Source organism: Neomonachus schauinslandi, chromosome 15 (assembly GCF_002201575.2).
Source record: "Neomonachus schauinslandi chromosome 15, ASM220157v2, whole genome shotgun sequence".
NCBI classification, from domain to species: Eukaryota; Metazoa; Chordata; class Mammalia; order Carnivora; family Phocidae; genus Neomonachus; species Neomonachus schauinslandi.
The window spans coordinates 45,011,925-45,025,581 of NC_058417.1; the positions used below are offsets into that span (position 1 = coordinate 45,011,925).

The 13,657-nt window shown below is 45.7% G+C and overlaps 1 protein-coding gene across 2 annotated transcripts in view; it reads left to right on the forward strand.

Annotated features, from left to right (window-relative positions):
• The window catches only part of MAP3K3 (mitogen-activated protein kinase kinase kinase 3), a 64,898-nt gene that overhangs the window by 35,679 nt on the left and 15,562 nt on the right, over positions 1-13,657 (forward strand). For both annotated transcript variants that reach the window (XM_044921936.1, XM_021678402.2), the window contains one exon: positions 8,413-8,533. In XM_044921936.1, coding sequence (XP_044777871.1) covers positions 8,413-8,533 — 121 coding nt within the window. The remainder of the gene's footprint in view (positions 1-8,412; positions 8,534-13,657) is intronic.

Sequence of the window (13,657 nt, forward strand, 5' to 3'; positions counted from 1 at the left end):
GCTGAAGGCAGACGCTTAACCGACTGAGCCACTCAGGCGCCCCCCTGGGTCTGTCTTCTAATCACCAATTCCTGCACCAGTTTTCTTGAGATGCATGTTCTTTAAGGTTTCTTGTCACTCTTTCTTTTCCTTGTGCTTGAAAACAGCCAGCTGTGGACAGCTGACATTGCTGCATGAGGACAGTGAACACACCATACTAGGAGAGAGTTTAGATGGAATGGTGCTCACGTTGGCCATTTATTTTTTTATTTATTTAAAGATTTTATTATTATTATTATTATTTGAGACAGAAAAGAGAGAGCATGAGCATGGGGGAGGAGCAAATGGAGACGGAGAAGCAGACTCTGGCTGAGCAGGGAGCCAGATGCGGGGCTCTACCCCAGGATCCTGGGATCATGACCTGAGCCGAAGGCAGATGCTTAACCAACTGAGCCACCCAGGCACCCCCTGACCATTTATTTTTAAAGAGACATATTGGGATCGGGCTGTCCTGATTAGAGGGAGGCACAGGAGAATGCAGTTAGGAGGCCTTAGAATAAAGAAGACATTTTCTAATATTACAGAAGTGTCCTTATGATTGAGGATTGGTCTTCTCTGTCCAGATGTGACTTTTTTCTGGATATGTTTTGGGAAGCATTCTGAAATAAAATATATACCTTATTATTTTATTTCTCTCTTCAAGTTACTCATCTGCTCCTTATAGTCCTTCTTTATTGCCTATTGTAGAGGATTTAAATGCAGCCTAGCATCCAGGGTTTATCACCAACTACCCTTCTTTCCACCTCCCCAGTCTCATCTTTCCACATTCTTCAGCATACTCCCCCCATTTTGCAGTTCTTCCTTATTGCTCTTTACAATGGCTAGCACCCTGTTTTTAGGATCTAGCTTGACTTACCTGCTACAGTGTCTTCAGTGTTTTTGACTGAGGCCAGCTTGATTATTCCCTGTTCCTTTAGTCATTGGATATAGTGTGTACACTATTAGTTTATAGATTGCTTAGTAATTGCCCTCTAGTTGTTGCGTATTTGTAAGTTTTACCCCAAAAGATTATTAAGCTCCTCAAGAGCAGGAGCTCTGACTCATTGTTTTGGGACCCTTCCCCACCCATCTCTTAAGAAAACACAGTGAATGCTTCTTGATTATTAGGCAAAAGTCAAGCAGGGATCATATTCAGCAAACCCCTTCTATACAGAAGCAGCTAGAATTGGGGTTTGGTGTAATGACGTAATTGCTTGACTGGGAGCTAGCACCCTTGATTGTGATCCCTCCATTCCCTTGATGAGAAGGTATAGACAAGTGGTTCTTTACATCCACTTACCCATCCTTTTTTTTTTTTTTTTTAAGATTTTATTTATTTATCTGAGAGAGAGAATGGGAGACAGAGAGCATGAGAGGGGGAGGGTCAGAGGGAGAAGTAGACTCCCCGCTGAGCAGGGAGCCCGATGTGGGACTCGATCCCGGGACTCCAGAATCATGACCCGAGCCGAAGGCAGTTGCTTAACCAACTGAGCCACCCAGGCGCCCTCCACTTAACCCATCCTTTAAGGGGTGCACATGGCTGCAGATACTGCTGCAACATCCAAGCTGTTTGAAAGATGACCATCTGACCTCTGATGCCCATGACATTGCATTAGATGTTGCATAAAATAAATGCCATATTGATGCCTCTCTAAGGACTTATATTTTTAAAAATTACTGTAATGTCAGTATAACTTTTTTTTTTTTAAAGATTTTATTTGGGCGCCTGGGTGGCTCAGTTGGTTAAGCGACTGCCTTCGGCTCAGGTCATGATCCTGGAGTCCCGGGATCGAGTCCCGCATCCGGCTCCCTGCTCGGCAGGGAGTCTGCTTCTCCCTCTGACCCTCCTCCCTCTCATGCTCTCTGTATCTCATTCTCTCTGTCTCAAATAAATAAATAAAATCTTTAAAAAAAAATAAATAAATAAAAATAAAAGATTTTATTTATTCATGAGAGACAGAGAGAGAGAGAGAGAGGCAGAGGGAGAAGCAGGCTCCCCGCTGAGCAGGGAGCCCAACGCAGGACTCAATCCCAGGACCCCGGGATCATGACCTGAGCCGAAGGCAGATGCTTAACCATCTGAGCCACCCAGGTGCCCAGTATAACTTTTTATAAAGTTTTAAAAAGAGAATTATTGGGGCATCTGGGTGGCTCAGTTGGTTAAGCATCCGACTCTTGGTTTTGGCTCAGGCGTGATCTCAGGGTTGTGAGATCGAGCCCTGCTTTGGGCTCTGCGCTCATTAGGGAGTCTCCTTGGGACTCTCTCTCCCTCTCCCTCTGCCCCTCCCCACCACTCTCTCTCTCTCAATTAAATAAATAAATCTTTAAAAAAGAATTATCCTATGTAATCGTATCACTGTAACACATTGATTGATTGATATTTACCTGTGCCCCTGCAGTTTTTGGCCATATGTATACATACTTTAAATGTTGTCATGGTAGACATAGAATTTTCTTTTTCTTTCTTTTTTTTTTTTTTAAAGATTTTATTTATTTATTTCAGAGAGAGAGAATGAGAGACAGAGAGCAGGAGAGGGAGGAGGGTCAGAGGGAGGAGAAGCAGACCCCCCGCCGAGCAGGGAGCCCGATGCGGGACTCGATCCCGGGACTCCAGGATCATGACCTGAGCCGAAGGCAGACGCTTAACCATCTGAGCCACCCAGGCGCCCCAGTCATAGAATTTTCTAATTTATTTTTTCACTTAACATTGTCATGCACATTTTCCTATGTTAATGTGCAATCTTCGTAATTATAATTTATAAAGATGCATAATTTCCTAGAGTAGATATACCATAATTTAATTAAATAGCCATTTTTGTTACTGTCAGGTCACTTAAGCTGCTCCAACTTTTTGCATTTATAAAGATTTACATTTAAGACTAGCAGTGGTAATGGTGATGATGAAACCTTTCCTTGGGAATTTCCTCAGCTACACTTCAGGCTTCTTTTTTTATATAAAAAGATTTTATTTATTTGGGGGGGGGAGAGTATGGGGGGGCGCCAAGGGAGAAGCAGATTCCCCACTGAGCAGGGGGCCCAACGTGGGGCTCAATCCCAGGACCCTGGGATTGTGACCTCAGCCGAAGGCAGACACTTAACCAACTGAGCCACCCAGGCGCCCCACTTCAGGCTTCTTAGTAAACAAAAGTATCATGATCCAGACTTGCTGTGTGCTCAAGAATCCCACCTTCAGAACAGTGCTTCTCTAACCCTCTGTGATGAAATACTAGTTTTATTCTTTTAATTTCCGGTCTGCTATGGACCAATTCTTTTTAAAACACAAAAACTGAAAAATGAAATGGAAAAATGAGGGACATACGAAATACAAGACTACAGTTCTTATTGCTAGAGTTGATAGAAAGTCACTCTGCCAAATTGCCATAAAAGTCTGTAAAGAGTTATTTTCCTTATCTGTATTACCTTCTTGAGGATTGTTAGGCCACTGGTTGTTGCTGGGTCCCAGCCACACAGAGTTCTGTACTTGAGTGCGCTGCTCCCGGATACCACAGCACCTGCTTCATCTCCAGCTGATCACTGGCAGCCACTGAGTTTCTCTACTGAGTTTCTTCCATTTTTAGCAATCTATTGCCTCATCCACCTTTTGTTATACCTTCACTTCCCTTCTTATTCCTGTTTTTAAATGTGTGGTCTCTTTCTTCTCTTTGAATTCCTTTTCTACTGATCCTTCTATAACAGATTCTAATCTTTCCTCTGTCTTTACCCCTCACCAGGGTATATGTCATACCCCTCCTGCCTCACCTGGCCACGGCCATGTCTTAGGCTTCAATATTGTTCTTACCTGAGAACTCTTGGAGTTTGGTTATCACAGAGCCTGCCTTTAGTCTGAAGAGCCTCTCTCTAGTCTTGCTTTCGCCTGCCATTTTAAGAGACTTCATCATCTCCTTCAGTAATTCTTGCTGCCTTAGGTATGTGCCTTGGACCATCAACTCTTAGTTTATTCCTATTACAGACTTCTCTAAATATGTGTGCATTTAACTGTTAGTTTATCTTTCCGCTCTTGACCTTCTTATAACTTCCTAGACCCAGATTTTCCACTATGTTAAAATCATCTCAAGCCTGCATTCTTTTGTCACTTATATCTGAATATGATAAAAACTAAATACCCAGCCACCTTAAACTGAATATGGCATTTTGTTTTGTTAGCTCAGATTCTCCCTAACAAAAGTAAACTTCTAATCTTCTCATCCAAATGTTGCCCATTCCCAAATATTCCACCAATGAATTTGATGCTATCTTGTCTACTATTTAAGTTCAAAATATCAAGGATATTCTAAAGAGTAAATAATTCTTTTCAGTCTTACTAAAATAATGGGGCAAGTGCAGGAAGATAGGACCAAAGTTGTTGAGTACAATAGCTTCAGTCTGGCCCCTGTCTAAACATAACACCTTACACCTTTTGTCTCTCATTTGATTCTTGCAACTTTGAGAGGTCCAGGGTAGGCATCTGTTCTCACCAGTCTACACCTGGGGAAACCAAGACTTAGGGTCACTTGCCCATGGTGAAGCAGTCAGTGGTGACAGAGCTGGTCTGAAGTCCAGACGTTCTGACTTGTAGTTCAGTACCTATTAGTTACCTTCCTGGAAAGGGGTCTTAGAATTATTGTAGTTCTTGGAAGATCTCCCCCAGGTTCCTCCACAGTTTATCAGAAGCAGAACAGAAAGTATAACGTTGCCCATGGGGAGAAGTTGTGAGATGTTGTGTCATTCTCTTTCCCACAGCTCAGAGGGTAACTGAGCTAGAAAAAGTCCAAGGGAAGATGACATTTTCAAGGGGTTAGGGTCACTTTTATATGTGAATAGCCAAAAAAACCTGGGACTCTGTAGTCCGGAAAGGCACCCTAAGCTGTATATATACAATCAAAGTCTAGGAAGCACTGGAGAGTGTGGATAATGAAAACATTTAGTCACCTTATCTCAATTTGGATGAACCCTTTAGATATTGGGGGTTATCTTAGAAGAAGAAAACACAACTGTCATAACTGTTATAGTCTTCTGTGCAAAGTCTCTTGGTGCCATCCTTGAAGCAAAAGACTGGTGAGATCCACGGGGCCGTTTCTCACCTTACGTTCCTATGAACCAAACTGAGGCGCGCACGCACACACACACACACCTTTACTCCCTGCAGAGTTGAATCCACTTGTTCATTTTGTCTCGTACCACCAAATCTTTTATAAAGATAATCTGAGTCCACTCTTGTGACCACTTTTTCTGCTGATCTCCTAGCTTCCAGTCACTGCAATCTTTATGGACATGGTTCCCTGGTAACTTTTCATGTTGTTTGTGTCAGCCACACACACTGCTACCTACAGAGTCCTTTGGTGAGGTTTACATTGAGTAGTCAAATGCCACCTTCTGTTTGCTATCTTTAGAACATTCTGCTGGCCACGCTTTATACTTTTGGGCTCTCCTTTCACTCCACTACAGTCCCCTTTTGTTTTTCTTAGCTCCACCTTCCTCCTTCCTCTCCCAGTTGTAAGTTGTGTTCAAAGTTCCCTGAATCCTTGCATGAACCTCATTTTTGTTTACCATGCCATTCTCTTTTATCCCATTAAATCAGGGTTTTCAGACTTGACTGAATATTACAAACACTTGGGGAGATTTAAAAAATACCAGTTCTTGGGCCCCATCCCCAGAGATTCTGTTGTAGGTGGTGTGAGGTGTCTGAAGCTCCATCGACAGCTCTCATGGGTGGCCAGGGTTGAGAGCCGTGACCTTAAATTGAAGTATGACTCTCCTCCTAAGACCTTGCTGCTCAAAGTGTGGTCCATGGACCAGCAGCATCAGCACACCTGGAAGCTTGTTAGAAATGCAGATTCTCAGGGCACCTGGATGGCTTGCTCAGTCGGTAGAGCGTGTGACTCCTGGTCTTGGGGTTGTATATTCAAGCCCCACATTGGGTGTAGAGATGGCCTTAAAAATAAAATCTTAGGGGCACCTGGGTGGCTCAGTCAGTTAAGTGTCTGCCTTCGGCTCAAACCATGATCCTGGGGTCCTGGGATTGAGCCCCATATTGGGCTCCCTGCTCAGTGGGGAGTCTGCTTCTCCCTCTCCCTCTGCTGCTCCCCTTGCTTGTGCTTTCCCTCTCTCTCCTGCTCTCTGTCAAATAAATAAATAAAATCTTTAAAAAAAAAAAAAGAAAGAAATGCAGATTCTCGACCCCATCCCAGACCTACTGAGTCAGAATCTGTGCTTTAACCAAGGCCCCAGGTGATTTGTGCACATTAAGGTGTAAGAAGCCCTGCTTTGAAACCTCCACTGATTCACTTCCTCTGTTTTCCAACCTGTTGCCATAACTTCAGCCTTTTCTTCTACAAACTGATGCTCATGCTGGCTGTGGAACCTACTTTCCTGTCTCACATTTAGAGTTTAAAATTGAGTTTAGAGCGTATGTTCTTTGGTACATTTCAAATTCATGTTGCCTAGATTTGTGGAATTCTCACTATGTGTAAGGCCCTGTGTGCAAGCAGGTGTCCTCAGGGGGCTCATCATGTGGCTCTTCTCTTTCCAATTGCAGGGCTGTGGCCTTTCCTTGCCCTTCACTGGCCTGCGTCCCCAGTATGTGGCTTTGACTGTTTTTTCCTTTCTGACTCTCAGCAGAGAGCTATTGCACATCGGAGGCTTCAGCAAGAACATTCCACTTCCCCTTGGTTCTGACTTCCCGTTAGAGCAAGACAGTTTGTAAAGACAGCCCTGCATGTGATAAAGTCTGGCGTGGAGAGACCAGAGGAGGCTGCTTGGCAGCTGAATTCACCCCTGAGAGCGGGAAGCTTTTTTCCTGGAGGACAGGATATAGTTTGTTTAGGTTGGACTTTTTTTTCTTATGTGAGGTAGAAGAGCTAGAGAAGCAAGTCGAAACTTTGCCCCAAGTTATTTAGCACTCCTGACCTCCCATTCCCTCTCTGTAGTGTTCCACGTGCTTATAATCATATCCCGACATCACTTGCTCACTGCCCACCTTTGGTTTTCAGCTTTCTCAGTGCAAGGGACCCCTTTGTTGCTTTGATTTTTTTCTAGGGCTCACTTGGTGGTTTGTCTGGAACAGTGCAAAAGTGAGGGTGCATGTGGTAAGGTTGCTAACCCCGTTCTGAGGTCCTTGATCTCTGGCAGGATGGTACCTAATGATAGCCTTTCCCAGATGAACACAACCCTGAGGTAATTTCACATGTAAACCCTGGTGATAGTAAGCAACTGAGATTTTGTCTTAATTTGGGGGGGAGTGATTGTAGTTGGGGTAGAAGCAGCACATCGAGCTACTTTTAGAAATATGTTTATCAACCAGAATTCTCTTGGGCAGGGAGGTTGCTGTCATTCTCTATTCTGACCCCCTGCTCAGCAGGTGATCTCACTGCTGAAATAATTTCCTATTTTTCCCAAGCTCTCTGGAGAATTTTATTTTATTTTATTTTTAAGATTTTATTTATTTATTTGACAGAGAGAGACACAGCAAGAGAGGGAACACAAGCAGGGGGAGTGGGAGAGGGAGAAGCAGGCTTCCCGCTGAGCAGGGAGCCCGATGCGGGGCTCGATCCCAGGACCCTGGCATCATGACCTGAGCTGAAGGCAGACGCTTAACGACTGAGCCACCCAGGCGCCCCTCTCTGGAGAATTTTATGAGAGGGTATTTACAACTTACTTTTCTGTTTGACATATTATTATAGGAAAACTTGTTATTCCTCCATGCCTGAGTCATCACCTCTTAAACTGGGACAGGGGGTCTCAGTGCTCCAATATCAATGAAGCTGTAAAACTACCATGAGGAAATAGTGGTTTGCCAAGACAGATGGAGGAGTGAGCTTTGGGGGAACGCTGGGTACCTCGTGTATTGAAAGTGTGAAGGCAGGGGCGCCTGGATGGCTGAGTCAGCTAAGCTTCTGCCTTTGGCTCAGGTCATGATCCCAGGGACCTGGGATCTAGTCCCGTGTTGGGCTCCCTGCTCAGCCTGGGGGTCTGCTTCTCCCTCTTCCTCTACCCCTCCTCCCTGCTTGTGTTCTCTCTCTCTCAAATAAATAAATAAATATTTTTTTAAAAAAGGGAGAGAGAGAGGGGCACCTGGGTGGCTCAGTCGTTAAGCGTCTGCCTTCGGCTCAGGTCGTGATCCTGGGGTCCTGGGATCGAGCCCCGCATTGGGCTCCCTGCTCTGCGGGAAGCCTGCTTCTCCCTCTCTCACTTCCCCTGCTTGTGTTCCCTCTCTCACTGTGTCTCTCTCTGTCAAATAAATAAATAAAGTCTTTAAAAAAAAAAGAGAGAGAGAGAGAGAGAAAAAAAGAAAGCGTGAAGGCAGCTAAGAGTATGAAGAGTCTTAGGGAAGGGCACGTGGGCCTTTCTTGGCCTGCCTGCCTAAAGATAGCTCAGTCTTTTCCTCTTATCTTACAGACCAGTCCCTCTCCCCATTCTGGGGTGTCCAGGCAGGTGCGGATCAAAGCTTCCCAGTCTGCAGGAGATATCAATACCATCTACCAGCCCCCTGAGCCCAGAAGCAGGCACCTCTCTGTCAGTGAGTATTTCACCCCTTTTTCCTCTCTCATCTAATTTACCTGCCCATGTTTTTTAAAAATTAAGTATTTATTAATTTAAAAGCCATTGTCAAACATTTATAGGCTATTACTCTGTGCAAAATAATCCTCTATGCCTTTATTTGGGGGGAAGGGATAGAGAAATGACTGGGATGGTGTCCTGACTCTCAGGGAGCTTACAATGTAACAATGTGATGGCATGACCAAGTTCCTTTTTAAACATGTCTGAAAAAGTGATCTCCTCAAACATCTGCTTGAAGAACTCCAGCAACAAATAGTCCACTCTCATTTTTGACCATTGTTTCACCAAAGAACTGAGGACTAAGTTGTCTGGGAAGGACAGGAGACTGTTGACATAGGATATATTGATTGGCTAAGTAGGAAGAAAACTATGTAGCTGCCCCAGGCCTCCCCAGGAAAGAAATCGAAGTCAGGTCTGTGCATTATACCAGATAACCCAGCATTGCTCTGGATCCCATTTCCCAGAGTCTGAGGAGAAAGCCCATGTCCTGAATTGTGGAATTTGTATCAAGAGGGAAACCTGGCCTTATCAAACATTTGTGTTGAACCTACTACCCTAATGTTGCTGAGACCCCTGCTGCTGCTAGGAAGACAAGTTCTATCCACACAGGTAGAGTTGCATCAAACTGAACTGCTCTCTGAAGATCTTGAGCTGAGCTTGGGGAGTTCTGAACGTCAGTGCTGCCACAGAGCCTGTCTGTGAGTGATAAGCCTCCTGAGAGGGTAGCAGGAAGAATGTGTTACTCAGGCACTGACTTTGCCTTACTGAGTAATTTTTGGAACTTGAGCAAACACTGGTAGTAAGTGTAGCCCAGCTGAAGGTCTGTATAGGAGTTTCATATTTCTTTAACATTGTGCATAATTGGTGGCTATGTTTTCAATAAGCTGATAGAGGAGAGAGAGCCAACACCCCGGCGAGGAGGCCCTATCTGAACATCTCTGGCCCTGGAATCCAGGTGCCCTGAAGCCTAGCAGACTCTGCCAGCTTCGCCTCTGTCCCAGAGCCCTCAGAGATACTGGGAGGAGGGCAGCATTGTTCATTTGCACAAGAAGCAGTGAGGATCGACATGGGGCAGTGATTGGGCCTGCTCCTAACCTAGAGCCTGTGATTTGTGTGTAGGGGCAGTGGCCAAATGCTGGGCCATTGTTGTGAGGAGCCATATATGGAATTTCCTTGTCTGAGAATGCTGAGGAATAGGATTTCTATGAAGTAGTTCCTGTGTATCTAGAGAATGGCCAACACAGCCTCCTAGCACACGTAGATCCTGGGTTCCGTCGTTCAGCAAGCAGTATGTACCAACCATTGAGCTGGGATGAGGGCTACAATGGAGGCGTGTATAATAGGGGCTACAGTGGAGGGCAGGGTGAGGTGGGAGGAGGCAATCACCAACTCGTCCCAGGACTTTGGAGAAGCCCTTCCACAGAAGAGGAAACATCAGAGCTGCCACACGAAGAAAAGATTTACTGAGCAGAGAGATATTCCAGGCACAGGAGAGGGCGTCTGCCAGACAGCCTCACAAAAGAAGGTGGGGGGTTCAGAGAACCCCGAGTGGTGCAGAGTGTGGCGGACATGAAGGAAGAAGTGGGTGGAGCCTGCCAACCTTTCCCTAGAGCCGAGAAATGGCAGAGGTTATTTCTAACTGGAACAGCTTGGCACATGCCTTCTGTGGAGGAGCTGTGTGAACTGGATCTTTCCATAGGTAAGGATGAGGGGAGAGGGCTTTTTGACTGTTTTTCTGTGGAGATCTCACTTGTCCTTCAGACTGGCTGATATATTTGGAGGAGAATAAAGATGAGACAGGATGCCTGGGCCACCTCTAAGAAGCCTGAACTGCCCTTGGGCTTGTTTGGTAGGCAGTGGGAAGTCATTGAAAATGTTGGTCCCTCATGCCCATCTCTATTACAATGCTCATCACATAATCTTACTATCTTTTTCTCTCCCTGTCAGACTGCATTGTTGTTCATTCATTTATTCCCTTAAGATTTAATTGGCCAAGTATCAGCTGTGTGCCAGCAACAGGGGAAGCAAAAAAAAGACCTGGCTCCCGCCCCTGTGGCTCTTACAGCTGCGTGCAAAGACAAACACTTGTCACGATGAGATTAATGTGTAATTTATAGGCTGTGACTGAAAGGTGTATGGTGCGGTGAGCATGTATAACAGAGGGATGCATCCTGGTTTTGGGGCCAGAAAAGCCTTAGCCTGTGACCCGGCACGTGAATGATGCAAAGGGGAAGCAAGGAAGAGAGTGCCAGGCAGGGAGAACTGCACGTGTGGGGGCTGGGGGCCGGATGGCTGAGGGAGTATGCTGTGATTGAGACAGAAAGAAGCCCTGAGGCTGGAGAGCCGAGAATAGCAGGGCAGAGGAACGGGCTGAGGCTGGGGAAGGAGGCAGAGCCTTGTGGTCATGATGAAGATCTTGATTCTTAATGTTGAAAGCAGTGAAAGTCCACTTTCTGGTTTTTAAAGTGAAGAGGAATAGGTGTACAACATACTCAGATTTGTGTTTTGAAAAGATTGCTGTAGCTACAGTGTGGAGAACAGATTGCAGGGGAGCAAGAACGGACCAAGGGGGGAACCATGTTAGGCTAATGTAGTTTGGTACAGGAGAAGAAGACAGAAGTTTGGATTAGGCTAGTGACAGTAGTGGAGGAGGAAGGCACAGGTGGATTTGAGACATTTAGAAGATAAAGGCCAACAGAACATGGTGTTGTTTGGTTTTCAGAGTGTGGTCCGGGGACTTGGGGTGGGGGGGGGTCCCTGAGATCCTTTCAGGAGGTCTGTGATTTGCCTTTTTACTCCATTCTCTCATGAGGATGAATGGAGCTTTCCAGAGGCTACCTGCCTGAGGTGAAGTCATTGCTCTGATGGCTGTGGAGTGTGTGCTTGTGTATCATTGTGTTCTCCAAACGTTTGAGCTTTAATTTCTAATACAGTGAATATCAATTGATATAACCCACTTAATAAAAGCTCTTCAGTGTTCTTGATTTTTATTTTTAATTTTTTTTAAAGATTTTTTTAATTTATTTATTTGAGAGAGAGAGTGAGAGAGAGAAAGCACAAGAGGGGGGAGCGGGAGAGGGAGAAGCAGACTCCCTGCTGAGCAGGGAGCCCGATGCGGGACTCGATCCCGGGACTCCAGGATCATGACCTGAGCCGAAGGCAGTCGCTTAACCAACTGAGCCACCCAGGCGCCCCAGTGTTCTTGATTTTTAAAGTATAAAAGAGTTCTAAGAGGTTTAAGAACTACTGTGGTATTGGATTGACTTTGTAAGTGTTGAAAGAGCAGGAGATAAGTTACTGGTTTATGGATCTGGATGAATGGCACCGCCTGTCACTAAGACAGGAATGAGAGACGAGAGCCTGGTTTCCTGTGCTGAGAAGAGGCAGACCTGATGTTGTACACAGGTTGGATTGGAGGTGCCTTTGAGACAGCTAAGAGGAGCTATCAAATGGACAGGTAGATATACAGGACTCCAGCTCAAAGGGGAGAAAATCAGGACTAGAAAAAAATATTAGAAATTGTCCAGTTGAAGCCACGGGTCCAGATGAGAGGTCCTAGGCAGAGACTGCAGAGTAAGAAGAGGCCGAGGGCTGAGCCTCAGGAACCCAGACACTTAGTGGCCAATTAGAGGAGGATGAACCTGCAAAGGACACAGGAAAGGAGTGACCAGAGAAATAGGAGGGGGTGAGAGGAGACCTTACACGGTACCAGCCAGGTTGGAAAGAGTAAGAGACACAACTTGTCGTTTTCATCCACAAATGTCTAAGTACTTGCTTTGCTGGTACAGTGTAAGGCCTTCTGGAAGTAGAAGGAAACAGGAAGAGAGGAGAGTCAGGGTTTAAGTATCAGGCGCGAGGAGAAGTCCTTGCAGTAGAAACAGGGTCAAAAGAGAAGCCTTAGAGATTCAACCCCCAACCAGCAGGAGCAAGGGGGCTTTGCCCTCCTCCCCTACCAACATGAAGGAACCTGTGAGTATTTAGTGAGAGACGGCAACATGCGGGTCATTCAGCCCCCACGGCACCATTTTCAGTGATGGGGAAGTGCAAGGTAGCCCGATCCGTGCTGTTTCTTTGAACTTCTTCCTTATATTGAATTGAAAATCTGCCTTCCCTCACTTTACCCAGTGACTCTGGTACTGCTCTCTTGAGCAACACAGATACATAGATAACATCTTTCGTATGACAGGTTTTCAACTGTTTGAAACCAGCTGTCATGTTTGCTTTTTGTTTTCCCCATCATAATATACATACCTTGAATTTTAATTTTTTTCAAGCCAATTAATCTGTTAAATTAGCTCATGCTAAAAAACAAAGACAAGCGGCAAACAAAAACAACAACAACTAGGTAATGAGTTAACCCAAAAGAAAGACCCCTGTGGGGAGATCTTCAGACAAGGCAGATGGAATTTCCCTACATGACGATGCCCTTTCTTATATCTTTGCCTGTAGAAATTCTGCCCACCTTTGAAGCCGAGCTCAAGCACCATTTTTCCATAATACCTTGGGTGGTGCCCTTAAGCCACGCAGCCAAGCCTCAAATGCAGGACTTGTCCCTGCCACATTCTGACTCCGTTGGGTCTAGTGCGTCTCATTAAGTGCCTTTGCCTCTGTTCCTACTCTGTCTCACTCCTTGTCTTGCCACTGCAATCCTCCACAGTGAGGCAAGCCAGATTGCAGCCCCTAAGGAATGGGAAGCTGGGGAGTGGAGGTAATCAGTTCTTTCAAGGAGTTTGGCTGTGAAAGAAAAACAGAGGTCGGTTAGTGGTTTACAGGAGAGGCAAAAAGTAAGGTCAAGACTGTAAGCTAGGGGTCTGAGCATGCTCACGAAGAAGGGAGGCACAACACCAGCTGAAAAGGGGATTGAGGGAGGTGCCAGGGGGATTTGGGGAAGCCAACTCCTGCTGCATGGGACGTGGGGAGTGCAGGTGGAGGGTGCCTAATGCCTTGGCAAGGGGGAGAACAAGGTGACTTGCAGGGAGCCCCGGGCTGCCGCTGGGTAGAGAGAGCTGTGCGCAGTGCCGACCTCCTGTCCTGGTGCAGTTAGAGGGGCGGAGGCCGCCATCACACAGGTCAGCTTCCTTCA